Source organism: Cinclus cinclus, chromosome Z (genome assembly GCF_963662255.1).
Source record: "Cinclus cinclus chromosome Z, bCinCin1.1, whole genome shotgun sequence".
Classification (NCBI taxonomy): Eukaryota; Metazoa; Chordata; class Aves; order Passeriformes; family Cinclidae; genus Cinclus; species Cinclus cinclus.
In genome coordinates, this window is record NC_085084.1 from 5,621,492 (window position 1) to 5,641,705 (window position 20,214).

Consider the following 20,214-nt stretch of genomic DNA (forward strand, 5'->3'; position numbering starts at 1 on the left):
CAATTTTGTGTTTGCTTACTGTTCTTTTTTCTTTTTTTCTTTTTTTCTTTTTTCCCGTGTGTGTGCGTTTTTGTTTATCTCACAGGTGCCAGGATGAGTGCCCAGTGGGAAGCTACGGGCTGCAATGTGCAGAGACCTGCCAGTGTGTGAATGGTGGCAAGTGCTACCACATCAGTGGTGCCTGCCTCTGTGAGCCAGGGTACACTGGCCAGCACTGTGAAACCAGGCTCTGCCCTGAGGGAATTTATGGCCTCAAGTGTGATAAAAAGTGTCCCTGCCACATGCCCAACACCTGGAGGTAGGCTTTGAACCTTCTACCCTGCTTTATTTTTCCTAAACAGAACACAGAAATCCAAATATAACCTGAAAAGGTTCAGGTATTTCCTGATGGTTCTAATACTTTAATGGAAACTGAAGCAGCTAAAGACTTGTAAGTATTTGGTATTCCCTGACCACAATGAGCAAGAAAACACCAACCCAAAAGATGCTTTGAATTTTTACTTGCAGGCATATTTGATCATAATATTCTCTGCTACGTTTGGTCTCTGACCCATGAAATAAATACTAAGACAAAGCATGACCTTTATCTGTGTTTGCCACCTGAATAAATCATTATATTGTTCGCTGCATAAAGTCAGTGCACAAGGGCTGTCTCTCACAACACTCTGATTTACTGTAGGTGAAAAATAATTGAATTGAAATCAATGCATATGTAAAGTCTTCTGAATTGGGCATGAGAAGCTTGGATGTTTCTCTCCCTCAGTTTCTCTCTGTTTATATGAATTGCTGTGGGTGACTATTTTAGTACAAAATTTCGAAATCCTTACCTATTGTAAATCTGGATTTGAAAAGTACATTTTTTGTTGTTTAAGTGCTTCTTCAAATGAGCAGGTAAAATCCAGTCCCTGGAAATCAGACAAAAATAGTTTTCCCCATTAGCTTAGCTTTTACATCTCTCTCCTTATTTGGGAAGTGATGAGCCTTGTTTTTTGAGTTTTTGTGGATTTTGACAGCGTTTGAGCCTATTGTTATGAAAATATAAACACTAGTTATTTGGAGACAAGAGTTTCAGCTGTGAGGGAGGGATGTCAGATGTCAGCTGAGGTGAGCCAGCATATTTATAGAGCAATCGTGGACAGCTTTCTCTTGTTACAAAACAGTTCTTCTGATAAGATACTGTGGTCATTGTGCATTCAGTTACATTTAATTGTATTACTGATAACAGTACCTTGGAGAAGGTTTGTGAGCACAATCTAAATTTTTGCTGTTGATAGTAGCTGTGAGAGGAATTTACAGGAACTACTGAATGTCACATAAAATGCTGTTGTACATTGATATAAAATGCATTTTTTCTCATAGACAGCTTATGAGCCTTTAGTCACAATTTAGCAGTGATGTTACATCCATGCATGGAAATAGCTACTCTGTTAATTCTCTATGAAAAATTATTTTGTGGTTTGTCACAGTTTTCCAATACACCTTTTGTTGACAAACTGTGACAACAAACTGAATAATTTTCCCCTTCTGGTCATATACTGGAAGTTGTGTACCTGTGCTTCTGCTCATCTCATTTTCCTGAAGTACATTGAAGAAAATAGTTGTTTTGATGTAAAATCAAGAAATTTATTATTTGGGCAGTGTGTTTAGGATTAAATGGCACTATAATGCAGGGCCCTTCAGCTCTCAAATTAGGGTAGCACACCAAATACTATTGTGTTATGAATTACAGTTAGCTACTTCCCTGAAAATCTGTCTACAGACTGTTGCAGCAGCCTGGTTTGACAGGAATGCATTGCACTGTATCCCATTTCTAATATTACAGGGATTACTTCTGATTCATGTTCCACACAGCTGTTCCTTCATTTATACCACTGGAAGAGACAGCTCGTGGTCAAATCAGATCACAAATGTTCACAAGTAAACAACAGCATTTGGCTGGTCTTTTTTTTTTTTTTTTTGGACATTTCCTCCCCCACCAAATGACAAATCCGAAGGCACTTAACATCCCTGAAGGTGCTGGACCATATTTGCCGGAGCATCATGATGTGAGAAAAACGAATATTTTCATTGTTTCACAAGTGTATTTTACATATATGTAAGTTCCTTCTCCTTGGGTCAGGAAGCAACGAACACCATAAAAGGCAGGAATCAGGGTAATGATGTAGAAGACAAAACTCCTGTGGGCACTTGAGGCTTTTGAGAACATTTTCTCGAAGCCATTTGTGTCTGGTTGTCCTCGCCTCTTGATGTCAGTCAGCCACGAGGCAACTCTTTAATCATGTCAGGGAATACCCTCAACCCTCTCTTGCCTGCCACACACTGCTTGGCCTGGCTGTAGCCTGAGGATCTTCCTAGCACTAATTCATTTAGCAGCAAAGTAATCCCAGGGCACGAAAAAAAGGGGTGGAATTCCATCTGCAAACAAACTTTGTAGGTCTGGGGTTCTGTTTTGGGGGCCTTTGATGCCATAAAAGCTTTTTTCATCTGGGTGTGATCACTGGTTTAGATATCCTCAAAGAGGAGCTGTTGGTAGGCTTAGAGCTCTAGGTTATTGGTATTAATCAATGCAGAAATGACCTAAAGGTTAATTTGAAAACAAATGCTTAGCTCCAAAAAAAAAAAATCTGCTGTAAATAAAGTGTACATAAGTTCCAGAATGCAGCTATGTTTTTAGTAATTTTCTTCACATCCTTCTCCACATATATAATTGGAAAATGCACATTCTTTGGTTTTTATTACTGTTTTATGATTGACAAAAATGGCATCAAAACAGCTCTGGCAATAATTCATTATTTGCATTTGGGGCAGACTAAGCTGTAGGGATTTTGCTGCTGCAGTTGGTTGATGGCAGCTCCTGGAGATTTGAAAGGCAAGCCCTTCCTTTCTCCTGGTTTTACCAGCAGCCTTTATTAAATGCTTTGTGTAGCATAAAAATAGCTATACTTGAGAGATTTTAATCTGTTTGAGCGGCCCAGAGGACAGTAGCAGGTAAAAACCTTCTTGTACCAACAACCTTGGTGCAGTTCAGCCTGCAGTCAAGATTTATTCATGACAAGCAGTAGTGGATTTTTTTTTTTCTTGTCTCATGGCCTTTCTGAGATACCTATGTAGGATTGATTGCAGTTCTATTGGTAGAATTCTTATTTGGTTCATGTAGTTTAGCTCTGTTTTTAAAGTAAGATTAGCGTCTTTTAATTTTCCATTTTTTTAGCGGGCCTGTATGTACAGGTGCAAGAGCTTTTCATGGAAATTCTGTATTTATTCGTATTTATATTTATTTTCAGGGTGCTACACAATTTGGTTGAATATTTTAAAAGCAAAGCACGTAAATTAACCATGTAAAAATCATTATTTTAACCTAAGTCCTTCAAATATATAATATGAGTTACCCACAAGTAATTTTTTTTGTCTCTGCACAGAGTAAGGTTGCATTTCCAGCAAGTGTGAACAGACAACCAGGAATAAAAGAGGATATGCTGCCAGTGTCTCTCAGCATCTCTTTATTTCCCTACCTTAATATTTAAACATTATTGCCAACTAAGATAACTGCGTGAGAATACATCAAAAACCTGCAGAAGTGCTTGGCTTCCTACACCTAATTACAAATCAGGGAATACTAATTTCGGTGTCAGTCAATAAGTGGGCAAGGACACCTCAGTGACACTCACTGGGGGGCACAGAATATCAATGCCTCTGCCTCATATCCAATGCTTCCTCATGCGTGTGGGCTCCCCCTCTTCTGGAAGGGGAAAAAAAACAAAAACAAAACAACAGAAACAAATCCCAACAGCAAACCATGCTTCCAGTCGGGAATTTATAAGATTCCATGAATGCTGGGATTTACTTCTTAAAGTGCCAGTGCTAGTGAATTTATGTTATGAATATATTCTGATTCTTACCCTTGAGACTATCTAGTTGTGAATTGATTTTTTTTTTTTAATTTTCCCTGTTCTGTATTCTTCCACTGATGATAATTTGGGGTCCTACAGGAATTTAGGACAGGGTACAAACCTGATTATCTTGCTGCATCATGTGTCTTCATAATTTTGCCTGTGTTTTATATGGGAATAGTTCCATTTCATCTTGTTTCATAGTGAGTATGCACATAACTAAAAAATAACCAGGGCTGTCCAGTACACCATGGGTTTTGAACCATTTCTGCATGAAAAGGCCTTTCCTCTCACTTTATGTCAACAGTGTCAAAGGTGTTTTAATATCTTGAAGACCCACGAGTTTTTATGGTGCCATAGCATGTGCATTAAATATGCAGAAAGCAGAATAGTGACGTTCCAACTTTCACAATCCATTCCTTCTCTGATTAGCAATGGTTGTTTATAGCAATTTTAAACTCTTACTTGGACAAGAGCAGCCCTCAAGTCTTAAGAGAAGTTGCAACTGATGTTGTGTTCCCATCTAACACTGCAGCTCTTTCAAAGGTTGCTTTTGTTAAGTTACAGCACCTAAAAGTGCAGCAGGTATTTTTTCAGACTTTCAAATGGTCAGAAAAATACTCCCTTTCCAATACACCCCCACACACAAAGTCCGCAAGGCTTGCAAAACCAGGCTCTTGTCATGGGTCATTTAATTTGTCTGGAGGAAGGATTTTTTTTTTTTTGTCCTTCCAGTATTCTTAAAGGAGCTTCACTTCAATCAGTGGGAGGCAAATATCTCAAAACAGTCTTCCCATTGTAAATATGTTGGATTTGGATACTAAGGCTTTCCTTTGGTGAGACTTAAGCAAATGCTTTGTCTGCCAGAGTGCTACAGAGTGCCCCATTGTGATCCCTTTCCCAGCCTATATATCTCTGCACAGCTGATGATGTCCATTTGTTACGAGGCAGCAGCTGCCTGCGTGGCCCTTCAATGAAACTGCTGTTCCAGGTATAGAGGCAGCTGCTCTGCCACCAGGTATGGCCAGCAGAGAGATACTTTTGGAGATACTCCAAAAGGTCACTGCTCTCATCCTATAGCTGGCTTCTGCCTTGTGCTGATGATTTTGTACCATTCCCTGAAGGATTCCAGTTGTCCTCCTTCAAGCTAATTCAATGAAAGGAATGTTCTTGCTTTGCAGATGGGATGCCGTGTTATTTTGTGTTGGATGCCATGCTATTTTTCTTGATGGTGTTTCTCAGAAAATACGCTGCTGAGCTTCTGCAGGGTTACAGAAATGATCCTGTTAGAGTTGGAATGTAACAAGAAATGTTGGGGGATTTAATGGTTTCATCCTCTTAATAGTTGTGTCCTTGGTTATCTGTCTTACGGTAAAAAATGTGTTTCAGCAAGGTTGCTGTTCAAACTGAGATAGAAAAGTGATACATTTTCATTACTTTATTTCTTTCCAGAATGTCTGTATGTTGTATAGTGTTACATTTTCCTATTTTAATTGGCATGTATTTTTATATAGAATACACCAAATTGTTTTCTGGGAAGTAAAATGATCTCATCCAAGGCCCTTCGCGCAACCTATGTGCAACAGCTTTTTTTTTTTTTTTCCTGTGGAAAGAAAATAATATTTATGCCATGTTGAGTCCTGAATTACGGAGTTAACCTTTCATCCCCCTCCTGTGGCAGCTGTCACCCCATGTCTGGGGAATGCTCCTGCAAACCAGGCTGGTCTGGGCTCTACTGCAACGAGACGTGTTCCCCAGGCTTCTACGGGGAGTCGTGTCAGCAGATCTGCAGCTGCCAGAACGGGGCTGACTGTGACAGCGTCACTGGGAAGTGCACCTGTGCCCCTGGATTTAAGGTAAAAGAGGTCTCACTTTCACAGTTTCACAGTTTTCAGCCCCAGTTGTGCAACAAATCCTTCAGAGTGCTGCGTTGTCCTTTCTCCACCACAGTAAAAGAGGAGTGAGGGTTTTTGGGTGGCACTGCTTGTGCTGTAGGACCCTGAAAACTCAACATTTCTCATGGGTTCTCAGTGCTGAAATGAAGGTATTTTTAGAAGAAGTTACTTGCTTTATAAGATGTTGGTAAGAATGAGGGCATGCTGTTGAGGTGTGATGGGTTTCAGTCATCAGCTCCTCGCACTCCATCGACAGAAACTCCAGCCAAAAGCACTTCTTTTTATACTTCAGGACAGATTATTCTGCAACTTTTATACACATTTGCTGTTACATGTGCTTTGGATGCTAATCTAACATTTTACAGTACGAGTGTTCTTGTAAAAGTAATAACTGAAAACGTCAGCCAAATTAGCGCTTAAAAATATTTTACATACCCACATAATTTGCCATTAAACTGCTTTCTTATTGTGTTTTAGTTTCTTTATTTCTGCCCATCGATCTAACCAGGTGCTAGATGACCTGAGCTCTCAAAGTAAATCTTAGACAATACCTACTTTAAAAGACTTAAAAATACTTCAAAAGCAGGAAGTGTCCCTCTCCCCTAAATTAAAGATGACTAGTGACAGTCTAGGACATGCATGGGCTGTATTTTTTCTGGCTTTTGTATCACTTGAGTCAGTTGTATTGTCTGAGCCTGCTCAGATGGTTTTTAAACTATTTCTCTTTTATAATTCAGGGTGCATCTTGTGGTACCCCTTGTCTCCCTGGAACATATGGAGTGAACTGCTCCTCCATGTGCAGCTGCAAAAATGGGGCCACCTGTTCACCTGTGGATGGCTCGTGTGCCTGCAAAGCAGGTAGGTGTCTCCTCAGATAGATTTTATTTGTCTGAAACTGTAAAATGAAATTGGGTTTTGGAAGTAGAGAAGAGGAAACTTAATGAAAAGCAGGCACTTTTGCTGTTCTGGGAGGAAAAAACAAGGAGAACATGCTGTCAGGGAAAAAAATATATTCTCTGCTCTGTCAGGAGATTTGTGGGTTGTACTCTTTCTCTGATGTCAGCATTCCTAAGCAAAATTATACAGAATCACAGGTTTTGTTGGAAATTACATAACTTCTCTACTATTTTTTTAATTAATGATTTTCATCAACTTTTTATAATCTGTTTTAAATTAATCATAACTAGTATGTTGACTGTAAGCAGTGTGTTAGTTTTGAATCACTTTCAGCCACAATTCAGCAAAGTTTATATTACAGTATATTTTTAAAAAAATTATTATGACAATAAGCAGCTATTGTGGGAACACAGCTTGAGAAAAGTTACTGAAAATTCAAGTTTTCCTCAGCTAACTTTGATATGCTTCAATGAATAAAGCCTGGGGGGGGGGGGGGGGGGGAGAGAGAGATATGTGGTTCAAAGTGAATACTGAAGTGCAGAATTTATGGGCTTCAAAGACGTTTTGCAGAAACCAGAAAATGAGGAAGACAGCAAATTAACAAATACTCCATATATGTGTGTTGGACACTCCCTAGCTGGGGAAAAGATAATAAAAAGAGTAAAAAATACAGACTAATTAGCCTGAGAAATGAGGAATCAATTACCAATAGAGGATAGAATGCTATGCAATGAAAGAGAGTTATGTAATTTAGAACCAATTAATAATAATTTCTTTGTTTGTTAAAGATGTATCAATAGCTGAAAAAGTTTTGTGTGTGCATCTTTGTGGAGGCCAGAATTTTGTCAGCTGCACACACAAACCCTGACCAGGAATAAACTAATGCTGACGCAGAAAAGACAGTATCAGAGGTGTTTATTTATTCCAGAGATTTTGGAGGCTGTGGTAGCAGTTTGGGTTGGAGGGGACCTTAAAGATCATTTTGTTACACCCCCTGCCATAGCAGGGACACCTCCCACTGTCCCAGGCTGCTCCAGCCCCCTCCAGCCCCAGTGTCCAACCTGGCCTTGGGCACTGCCAGGGATCCAGGGGCAGCCACAGCTGCTCTGGGAATTCCACCCTGTGCCAGGGCCTGCCCACCCTGCCAGGGAACAATTCCTTACCCATATCACATCTAAATACAGTTTGCTAGACACGGAGCCACTAAATTTTTCAGGGACTGACACTGTCAAATCAGTTGTGCAGCAAATGTGGAACTTTTACTTTTTCCAGAGACAGTGGGTCTAATTTAGCCCTGTTCAGGTAGATACTGCAAATTAGATAGTTTGTGAAGAGAAAAATAGTCCTTGGGCAATGCAGAATACTCTCTTTCTGTACTCCATTCAGTTTTAATCATACAACAGTGAAAAAGGACAGCAAAAAGTAAAATTAAACTGAACCTAGGTACTTGTCATGTAAACAAAGGAAGATTATAAATCCTGGGAAGGCAGTTGAGGGAAGGTGTCTCAATTTCCCAGCCAAATTACTAAAAACTAATTTTTTTCCTGAAGTGACCCTTAAATTTGAAGTTATCAATGAAGCACGAGGCAGCCTGATTTCTGTGCATGTGTTTTGCATAGCCTATTGACCAGTCTCAGTGCAGAATTATTTTTCCCTCCACTTGCTGTAAACAATGTACAAAATTAGAAGCTTGGCCTGTGTCACTGGTATTGGTAATATATGTGACTGACTGCCTCACACTGTTCCTCTTTGGATCCAATGGATGATCACGTTTTAAAAAATCTATTCACATCACTGTCTATCTAGTCTGCAAACCATTGCTACCAGGCATGATCAGTGGTGAATGCTGCATTTTAGAGCTATTTTCGATTACATTTCTTTTTTTATTTGGAGAGAAGTGTATAAATAATCTAAAAGATCTCTGTTTCCTGGAGAATCCAATTTATGCAATACTTTTATGTTTTCTCTCTCTTTTTTTTATTTTGGTTAGATACCTGTTAAAACCATATTACAGGACTGTTGAGTTGAATGCTGATGGAATATTATGAAAGCAGCAGCTTGAGCCTAGGGAAAATATCCCTAATTATTTTCAGGCTACACCTTAACACTCTCAGTGTAGTTTACAGCTTCTCAGTGAAATGTCAGGGTGTTCCTGTTTCCATTTCAGATCTCCCAACAGTCTCTTTTGCTTGTTGGCACCTATCTGCAGATGTATGCTGTGCACAGGTGTTACAAGGTGCCCTTGAACACCTTTGTTCAAACCTGGACAAGCCCTCAGATGAAGCTGCTGATAAATCCTGCAGTGAATGTTACACATTATTTCCCATGGCAGAGGCAGGCATCCTGATTGATTTCTGACTTTCTTTCCTTTCTTTCCTTTTTTTTTTTGTTTTGTTTTGTTTTGTGGGCAGGTTGGCATGGTGTGGATTGCTCCATAAATTGCCCCAGTGGCACATGGGGACTGGGCTGTAACCTGACCTGCCAGTGTCTTAATGGAGGGGCTTGTAATGCTCTGGATGGAACCTGTACCTGTGCCCCGGGATGGAGGGGAGAGAAATGTGAACTCCCTTGCCAGGTACTTTAATAATTCCACTGAATTTTGAGTTTTTGTAGGAGAATATTGGGCAGGGAGGGGTGTCTGTCATTGCTTGTCTCCATGGGGGTGAGTCCCCTTGGAGCACATGTTGGGCAGGATCAGGGACAGGCACTAACAATTCTTCTAGCATTTCTTCATCAAATGCTATCAAACTGCTACTGTTCAGCTATTTAAGTATAAATAATGAGAGATAAATACACCCCAAATCAAATAATGTCATTTTAATTACTTTTTTTCTTGCATCTGTGTTACCGTATGAATAAAGAATTTTCATTCCTCTTCAGTCAAAAGTGAGAATCTACTCTTACCACCCAGTTCTATGACAGGTGTTTGCTTTTCTACTGGGGCTTTGACTTCTACTCTCCCCCAGACTTTGGGAAATCAGAAATCATTGTGAGGACAATGGCATGCTCCTTATCAGTTCTGTTCCACCTTGTAATCTGTAGTTTTGGAGAAGTAAAATACATAAATTCAAATACATAATTTCAGAAGTTTTTAAATTGTAAAATTCTAAGTGGATTTGTTTATTGTGTGACTGTTTGGTTTCAGTTACATTTCATACACTAAAAAAAAATTAAATCATTTATGAAAAATGGGGTTTTTTTCCAGGGTCCACTGTTTTGAATGATGGACTTAATTTTCTGGGAAATTTTTAGCAAACCATTTATTAAAATAAACTGCTCTCTGCTCTTCTTTTCCCTTCCCCTGTCAATTGCTAACTTTTGCAATATATCTGCAGAGCAGGTTGTTGGTTTGATATAACTCCAAAGGAATCATTTGAAGTGAACACACACCCTGTAAATTCCCCTCCCATATCACATTTAAGCTTCTTGCAGTTTGGACAAGCTCTACTGAGCAATGACATGAACTGGAAATCACCTTGTTTTCAATGAAAATTTGTTCTCCTGAACTGCACTAGGAACACTCAGGAGTGATTTTTTGGGACTTAGCATTTGGTTTTAAGATGAAGCACTCCTGTAGTGAGTAAAGTGGCAAAGAAAATTGAATATATTCTGGAAAGCTCATGGCAGTACCACCTGCACAGTGTTCCCAGCAGTGCATCTCTGATTCTGAAGGGTGATGAGACCTCCCAAGCTGCATTAGCTCTTCCAAAACTCACATTTATAAAAGACGCATCATTGCAGAGCAGTGGCATCACTATCCCAAACTTAGTAAAATAAAGCTTAAAAGCATTTCTGTATCAGGTAATTCAGCATGCCCAAGGTCATTGTCTTCCTCTCCCTCTCTCCATCTGCATCAAACAATGTCCATAAGCATTTACCTATTTCAAATGCAAGTTCTGCTTCAGAATTCCAGAGCAGGGGAATAAACAGCAATTGTTTATTTGAATAATAATAAATGTAATAATTTATAAAAAATAATTCAAATACTTCTGGTTTTCTGAAATGTTTTTCATGCCTGAGCAGACACTTTATTAAATCAATGTATTTCAATTTGTTTCAGTAACTTCAGAACCTTATTATCACTGCTCAGATTGTTGTTCAAGATTTGAACTACAGTTTGGACTTCAGTCCAAGTACATAACAGGCTAAAAATACTGCTTTTCAACACCATATTTGAGGATTTCCTTTCATTCCAAGTCTGATTATATGCAAGGGAAATGCTTAATCTTTTCTTTTTCTGTATATAAAAATGTATTGTTGAGACGAGCAAAAGGCTCCTTACACTGAAGTAGTTTAAGATTTTGTTCTACTTTAGACTTGAAAGACTGGCAGTTGAATAGCTAAATCCTGTGGCACTTGGTTGGAATGTATGTATGAACATCAAAGAACTGCAGATTAATTTTCATAAAGGTTTCAGTCCGATTTTTAATGCAACTGACACCAGCTTTTAGTCTTGAATTAAAATGATTGGGATTTAAACCTGACATTTTTTTTTTCCCCTTTTTTGCCTTCGGTGTGGGCAACCCTGAAGTATTTCTATGAATTATACTTCCCTTTTTTCCATGGTCTTTTTTTTTTAAATTTTTTTCTTTAATTCGGTTCTGACACTTTTTTGCAAGATTGATTGACTGTTACACTTCGCCTAGTTTGGATTTTTAAAAAAATCTGCTCTTCTCAGTTTCTTTGGTTGATTTAGTGAGAAATTATCCAGAAATCTGTGTGCCAGCTTCTATGGAAGAAGCAGGAAAAGCAAATTCAAATGTTTAGATGTTTTCCATTAAAAAATAAAAATACACCAATGGGGTAATTCAACTTGTAGCTTTAATCTCTTGTTGTTTCAAAAAATGCTGCATGGGTAAAAATAAAAGTTTTGTTTTGTACACTATCCCATAGCCAAAGATTATCTCTTTTTGATGGAGTATATGTTGTAGTGCAGAGAGAAATGTTTTTAATCAAAAAAGAAATGTTTCTAACCAAACAAAACTGATAGTTTGTGTTATTTATGTAGTGAACCTCACACTGAAGGTATCTTGTAATTTAATGGTTTTCACTAATTGTCTTTGAAATTATGCCTCTCTGGTACCCATTTTGACCCATAGGCTGGGACCTCAGGGTTTGATGCAGAAGGGAGACTTAATTGCATTAGTTTGGGATTTTTCAAGAGAGCATAATTCATTCTTTATCTTCCCCTCTTAAATGAAAGAACAAAAGTGTAGGATGCTGACATGTTCCAAACGCCACACGTATTTTACATTAACATCAACATGGAGATTCAGGAAGAGATTTGTGGTTGTTTTTTTAAGGCTGGTCTGACCATGACTTGTCTCTCCTCTAACTCCCAGCTGCCATCATCTGTGGGTTGTTCTGATTTTTGTTGCCACAGGATGGTACCTACGGCCTGGACTGCGCTGAGCGCTGTGACTGCAGCCACGCAGACGGGTGCCACCCCACCACGGGCTACTGCCGCTGCCTCCCGGGATGGTCAGGTACAGGAGACACCCTTGGGAAACACAACCAGAGTTTCCACCCCCAGTGGGACTTGGTTTTCTGGCAAAAGGAAGAGTTTGTGAGGTTGCAAGGGGAAAGGGTCCCATTCTGTGGCCGCTTTGTCCCTTCTGTGATTCATGGCTGGGGAAGCTTTGTCCAGTGTGGGATCTGCAGAAAACTGGGAATAGAAAGGGAAACATTAAAGCTTGGCCACTTCCCTTATAGAAGTGATGATCAGCTGTAAATATCCAAGGTTGTTTTGGCAGCTTTGGAGTAAAGCATCGTGATGGTCCAGGAATTAAGGAAGCTTTGTTCACGCAGCCAGGAAGAGGATGAACAATTGTCCTAATCTGTCAACCTCCTAAATGTCTCAAACCAAGACAGCCATACAGAAACTGTGCTGCCATTTCAGTGTCTCAACCTCTTTTAAGTTTCTCTGCACGTATTTTGTCCTGTATGAAAATTTTCTCACAATTTTTTTTCTTTTTTTTACATAGTGATTTTAAGAACTACATCAGTCAAATAATTCACAAAAATTGGTGTTTGGCACTGTTGTTGTACCCTCTTGCTGGTGGAGAGCAAGCTTTCCTAAACCATGGTGGAACCTTGTAGAAAGGCAGCTATCATGAAATATTCCCTTTATCTCTAGGAGGGAGTTTTAGGTCTCACAAGGATTTCTAGGCTTTAAATTTGGAAGAGCTCTTTGATCTTCAATAAACTTTAATTAACACTGTAAGTTTCCCCCTCTGGGAGTATTCTAGACTTGCTGCCTCACTGTGATGCTGCAATGTTGCAAGGGTCAGATCTCACATCACCTGTCTGTGGGCTTCTTCCATTTAATAATGAGGAGTCAGCATGAAAAACAAACCTTAAATGAGTAAAATATGTTTGTGGTGTAAAAATCAGTGATTTGTGTTTTATTTGTGATTTCAGACATACTCTACTCCTCTATAAATTAATGTTTAGCCTAACTGACTTGTAGTTCATGATAGAATTGTTTTCTTTTTTTCTATGGTCCTTCTAGACAAAGTAGGTGGAGGTGGGTGTATAATTTCCTCAGATAGATACAGTCTTACAATTGGTTTTTTTTCAAACATTTATTTTTGTATGCTCTTTCTTCCTCGCTGTGTGGATGGATTGCCAGCATCTTGTTTGAATTACATAATACTCAGTGTCTACAATTCAGGTTGATTAACTGTAGCTGATTACAGCCTACCTGCTGTTTTTTTCCACTTTCTGTTCAGATGAATATGACTTTTATGATTACTTGGGGGTAGGAGGTGGGAGTCTCTAGGGGATACAGATACACAGGCAGGAGGAGCTACTGCTTTGCTGTAAGAGACCAAACCTACCTATTATTTACTCATTTTTTCTGTTTATTAGCTCTTTGAGAAGGCCTGTCTCACCAGTGTGAGTGAGAGGAGCTTCAAGAGCCAGCACTCACCTAACTGAGGCAGGACTTCTTTGGTTCAATTCTCTTCCCATAAGCTGCATTGTGGTTTGCTATTAGCTGCTCAGATGCCTCAGAAGTGCAAAAAATATTAGAAGCTACCTGAGTGACTTATGAAAAAATACTATCAGCCATATGCCAGCCATTGCTATTTTTACTGACACTAATTAGTGTTTATCTTGTTATAATATTAATGTCCTTAACTTTCATGTAGTTTTCAGATAACTGTGTGTGTGTGTGTGTGTTTGGACATATTTCCACAAACTTATATTTGAATCTGCTCAAAATGTGATCTCATAAATTACTAAAATGTACTAATGAAAGAGTACCCACATGAAAACCTGTGAACAGTTGCTGATCTTAACAGTGCAGGTAGGTAGAACTATTCACAAGACCTAAAGGTACAGCTTGAAGTACATCCTGTGAATCTTCTAAAATTGAGACAGACAGTTAGGGTCAAAAAGTGTGTTAATTAATGGATCCAGGTTAAAGGAAGCCATTTTGAAAGGCCATATTAAAAATCTAGCAGCATTTTTTATAACAGATTATAAAAATTACCTGGCCATTGTGTTATAACTAACCCAGGCTTCATTGCAGCACAAACCTTGAATGTGCTTGGATTCAGGTATGGGAAAAGATAATACATCAGTAATATACATTATGTAATATGTAATAAGATAAAGACATAATATAGTAATTTTGTGTAGTGAAATCTTACTTCCCTTTAGTTCTTTGAAAGGAAAAAGGCTTCACAAGAAAGAGACTTCAGGCCTAATTATTGATAAAATGGAGCCCCCCATCCCTGGATGATGTCATCAGAGCAGCATGTGTGTAACAGACTAGTTTTGACATGTTGGTGATGTCTAGACACACTTTACAACATCCACAGCATAGCTCACTTTATACTCAGTGTCTGGAAAAATCCTCCTCCCACACTTTGCATGTCAGAGCAACACCCAGTGAGGAATCCAGGCTTTGTGCAGATGCTTATATTTGGAATGATGTAAAAAAATGAGGGAGTACTTCAGGAAAGGGCACTCAAATGCTGTGCTGCAGCAGTGCATTGCAGGAATAGCAGGAGATTGTAGGATTAAGGAGGGAGGTTGTGCATAGAGCTGTGTGGAGAAGCAGGTGGAGGATGTGTGGAAAATACAGGAGCTTCTAAAATGATAGGAATTATGTTACAGTGGATTACTTTTTGTGTGTGTGTGTGCTTGTGTATGTTGGGTTTGTGAAAGTAACCCTCAGACATACTAGTTTTGTGTGGGTAATGTTACCTACTGAGTTGAAAAACAAAGAGAGGGAAAGACAGGTTTTGGATCAGTTTAATGCATATCTAACCCAAATTGATTTAGTTGTTTAAAACCATTGGGAAGCTAGTGTTAAAAGCAAACACATTTTGAGAAAAGTTAAAAATGTGAACTTGTGAGTGTTTTTTGTTTTTAAGCACAAATAAATCCATGATGCTAAGGTGAACTTCCCAAAATGTTTTGATGCCATCAAAATAACAGACTTTCCAAGAAGGTACTTTAAACACAACATTTTCCTCAACCCTGTGAACAGAACACTTACCTGCACTTCCCCCAGGGAATTTCATGAGAGGGAATAGTTTGTGTAACTTTACAGAAACAAATGAAGGAGTGACACAGTTGTCCCACAAGGATGGGGAGCAAGAAACACTGCAAGGGGAGGGTGGGTCAGTGACCTCGGGGTGTGAGGGAGCTCTGAGCTGCTGACATGGGCACCAGGGCTTGGCCTCAGCCTCCAGGCACAGCTTCAGCTCCCCACTGGTTCAGCTATGAGATGCTGTAAGGTTTAGTTTTGTTAAGTTCGTTTTTGAGCATGCCAGGATATTCTCTTTTCCTTCTTGGGTTCTGTTTAGGAGTAAAAGTTTAGTTTTTGACTCTTGTGTTAAAAGACTCAAGAAATAGTTAAAATTTACTTTGATTAGATCTCTGTTTTTATTTGGAGTTGCTGGTTTTCATTTAGGGTTTGGTTACATCCTAAACAAAAAGAGACTTAGGTTTACGGGATGCCTGTTGAAAATCTTATGCTCTTTTGTAGTTTCATCTTGCTTTCCCTCTACAACAGCTTAATTCTGTTTAGGGAAGGAAGAGTTAAGGGTGATGTTTTTTTCCTGGCAGTCTGACCATTCCCTCAAGATCCAGGAGCCACATGACAGGATGGCACAAATGAGAAACATCCACCCACACAGAGGATGATGTTTACCCCAAACTCTCATGCCTTGACATTTTCACTGCATCTTATAAATAACTTCTTTTTCATTTGGAGGGAAAATTATTTTTCATTTTTCAATAGCCAGTGAGTGGAAAAGAGTGAGAACTGTTAAAATAGAGAACAGTAGAAGCACACAGAAAATATTCTCTCCTGATAGGTAATGATAATTCTCCTATTAAATTATACCGAAACTTTGGGTTAGCTTCTGTTAAAAAGGTACATCTAACACTTCTCTGAACAAGCAAACCAGCAAGCACCATGACCTTAATCTTATCTGTTCTGCAAGCAGCTGTCAAAATAAATTTCTCACAAATTTCCTGAAAGATTAGGAAACTCACATTCTTGCAAACCAAGGTTTGGCATTAAAGCATTAATCAATTAAATTAATTAAAGCAATATGATTAATTAATTAAAATGGCAAAAGCTTTTTTCCTTCCAGAAAGTTTATGAGTGTAATTACAGTGATGTGGGTGTCGTGATCACACATCACTGTTCTGCCTCCACTGGTGCAGCTCTGCCCTACCTTTGCATTTGCAAGGGGATGTCACGTCAGGGTGCCATGACATTTGTTACTCTCAAAATCGATTTAAAGGCTATGTGATGCCAGGGGTTATGACATACCAGTAGTCTGCTATCTGTACCAAAACAATGGCAGTGGTTTGTGGAAAAGACAGATGCAGTAATACCAGCCCAGATTTCACCAGCAGGCATAGTGTTCACCCATAGGCTGCAGCAGCAGGGGTGTTGGTGACTTTTTCTGTGCTGGACACCTGCTGGCATTACTCAGATGTGTTGTTTCTGTGTCCTTCCATGTGCTTCTGACAGTATTTCTAAGAGGCACATTTGTTGCTGGATTATAAAGGGGAGGTCTGCCATCTGACACCCACCCTGCTAGTGGAAACACTCAGGTCTGCTGGGAGGCTGCAGCTCTGCCTTGACCCTCAGCTTTCCATGAGTATGTATTTTTCTTCCTCCTACAAAGCAAAAAAACCAAACAAACAATAAAAAACAGAATGGGAAGAGTTCTATTGTGGGTCTTGCTCACCTTTGGATAAAAGATGAGCTTCTGCTGTAGCACTGGTTCACCCAAGCCAAGATGCTCTTGTAAAAAGTTGATTTTCCCTCCACTGCCACCTATTTCCCCTGGCCTCCTGAGGAAAAAGGCACCAGTGAGCTGCAAAATGAAATGATATCTTAGCACTCTCTCATGATAAATGACAAATTTGGTTTTCTAACTTGGGGAGAGGAGTTCTCCAGTAAGAGGTTTGACTCTACCCTACATCTGGATTTCACTGTGTCTGTTCTCTGTGCACTGTGGTGAATCTTTATGTTGAAGAAAAACCACCCTTTAAAAAAAATAGCTCTAATATCTTTTTTAATCCAGTGATTAAGTGTATCGGTTTTCTGCTTACAGAGAAGTTAAAAAATGGAGAAGTGTTGTTTCCTGGTGGCTGCCTCGAGATTGATGGATGAAAAGAAGGGCACTTCTGGAATGGATAGCAGTATGTAGTGAGAGTGTGGCCTTCAGAAGGATACTAGAAATACCTCAAAAGGGATTCTGCCACTAAAATTTGCAGATAAGGATGTTTGCCTTCAAACTCAGATGTTCTTGTTGACAGTCTTTTCTAGCTAATTTCCTACCAAAACTTGCAGTCACAGACTCTCCTGCTCCTGCAGTTAAGCAGCTGAAATCTGAACTTCTACAGAAAAATCTGTGATCCTCTCACTAGCTCCTCAGTTTGGGACAAACTTCAATTAATTTCTCTGGCTAACTTCAGCAGTGGAGCAAGGTACCTCCCTCCCTCAAAGATAGTGAGGGTACTTAGAGCTAGTGCCTGTGACACTTTCCACCACCTCCCTTTCCTTAGGCTGCCCATCCATTATTTGACAGAGAAATTAGGAAAGTAATTCTCACCATCAGCAGTTGCAGCTGCCTTGAATAGAAGTTACTTTTTCTCCAATAGGAAGGGTGAGCTCTTGGACCATAATGGGAAAGCATCTTTAGCTTTAATGGCACCAAGATTCCTTCAGCCTTTGAAAGTCTTGTTCCTTCTTTAGTTTGGGCTGCTGCATATCCTATTTTGCACTGCCGTGTGGGAAGAACACCAGTATATAAATAGGTTTATATAAATTGCACAGCAAATGCATGTTCTTTATGAAGAAAAACCAATTCTTATTAAAGTTTGGATTACCTTTTATCAGACTAAAGGAAACACAAAAAGCTGGAAAACACCACTTATTCCAATAGAAAATTTGCCTGGGAAGATAGTAAGAAATAATAGGTAATTTGGTAATTTTCAACCCCCCCCCCCACCCCCTTCAAGTGCTAAAACAAATTAGCTCTTTGTTGATCTGACCTGGGTGGATCACTGAGGCTCATCTTAAAAATACAGCATAGGGAGTGTGGAAGTACTCTGCTAGCATGAGCAGAAGGAGTGGTATCCCTAAAGTATTCTTCACTTCATTCATGCAATTACAAATGCTGGGGGAATGCTGATTTGGATGTGAGGCCCCCAGCATAAAGCATTGGGCATTAAATGCACGAGCATTTCTTCAGAGCAGCTTAGCTGAAGTTTATCATGACCATTCAGCTATTGCCTAGCAACTTGTGAAGGCCATCAAAGAGCTCTTTGTCCATAGCTCTGGCAAAAACATTTTCTTGCAGATATCCTTATCAGTATCAGAACCAACAAGAAAACTTAATAAAAACAATTTTATTGTGTAAGAGATTAATACTTGCACAAAACTGTGACAATCATCAGCCAGTTGGTAACACTGTTGTAAAAGCTAAGATGAATCTAATCTTGCTTTGAAATTTCTAGTAAAAATACTTCTTTTTCCTGAATAATTTCTGGCTTTTCTATCAAAGTGTAGCTTTCTTTACTGAAATTTCATAAAAAGCGTGACTCTAGAAATTAATTTTTAAAATACTTTTATATCCCTTTAATATTTCTATCCTGTTCTTTCTCAAAAATACACATTTGGTTTTTATAACTAGAAGATACAAAACTCAACTGGTATTTTTAAGTGCCTTGTGAACTTAACAAAATAAATAAATAAGTAATGAGATTGAAAACTGTTTTAATAAGTAGAGATGCAGTAAATAACCAAATTATTTCTGCCTTGCTACACTCAGAGGAGTGAAATTGATTTTCCTAGTGATCAAGAGTGAATATAATAAAATTACAGTGAAACAGAATAATGGTCAGCAATTTTGCTGTGTATTATGCTGTCATCATTGTTACACGCTGACATTTGGTGTACACAGTTTATTTGCTAGGTAGAGTGATGCCATTCTTCACCTCCATGAAAGTGGGAAATAAAAGGCAAGTTTTTTCAGTTTCCCTAAGGGATGATTTTTCCTGATGTGTACTGAAGGAGCCTTTTCCCCCCCTTTTTTCATTTCTAGTGGTAGTGCTGGCTGTTTTAAGCCCTGTGGCTCTGTACAGCATGGGACCCATTGTCTTCCCCATCCCAGCATGCCTGCATCACCCTCGGACACTCTGCTGTCATAAAGCATCCTCTGTGCACAGATCAAGGCAGTATAATTGAGCCTGGTGTTATTGTATGTCACTGGTCTACATAATCTCAGATAATGCACTTTGGTAGCTCTTGGCAACCACTGGCTTGTTAATAGTGACCATTATACACTGGGCACTGCTGACACCCATTGAGGCTGTGAAAAATGTCTTTTCTGCAGCAGGGTGCACTGAGTGCAGCTATGTGTGATATGGCAGATAGCCCTCACATGGACACTGGACTCTGGACTCACCCCTGAGATGCTCTGCCTGTGTTTTCACAGACTTACAGACCAAATTTCTCAAGTTTGGGAACACTAGGCAAAGCAGCAGCTGGAAGAAGTTTCTTGTTTCTTGTTTAATTCATAAAAACAAAACACAGTGATATCTTGCTGCTCTTGTGCACCAGCATCTCTCAGAATCAGACCTCTCTCTTTAATTTGCTTACCCATAAATAAGTTAATGAAAAGGTTGAACCAGACTGCTGAGAAACAAGTCAGCACTGTCTCTCAAATGTAGATAGAGACAGGAGAATGATATTGTCTAGGCAGGCAGAAAGTGATAAAGAAGTGATGTAAGCAGCCTTTAATTTTCTGACAATAGGTTTGTTTTAGGTCAGTACTAATGATTGTTATGCAGTCAGGCTTTTGAGGTGGCCCATGTACTCTCTGTCAGTATCTGGATTTTTAAAGTCAAGTGTTCTGTCTTGCTGGCACAGGTTGGTGCAATCTATTGAAACACATATTTGATTCTTCAGTCTGTTGATTGTCCTGCAGAGAAAAACAGTTCAAGAGTCTGGAGTTCCACCTTTCCTCTAATCAGAGAGTTGGTCTTTTGAT

The 20,214-nt window shown here is 39.2% G+C and overlaps 1 protein-coding gene across 1 annotated transcript in view; it reads left to right on the top strand.

Annotated features, from left to right (window-relative positions):
• MEGF10 (multiple EGF like domains 10) overlaps positions 1-20,214 on the top strand; it is a 62,913-nt gene that overhangs the window by 25,595 nt on the left and 17,104 nt on the right. Inside the window, exons 8-12 of the mRNA XM_062513577.1 lie at positions 86-298; positions 5,572-5,746; positions 6,523-6,643; positions 9,094-9,257; positions 12,066-12,168. Coding sequence (XP_062369561.1) covers positions 86-298; positions 5,572-5,746; positions 6,523-6,643; positions 9,094-9,257; positions 12,066-12,168 — 776 coding nt within the window. The remainder of the gene's footprint in view (positions 1-85; positions 299-5,571; positions 5,747-6,522; positions 6,644-9,093; positions 9,258-12,065; positions 12,169-20,214) is intronic.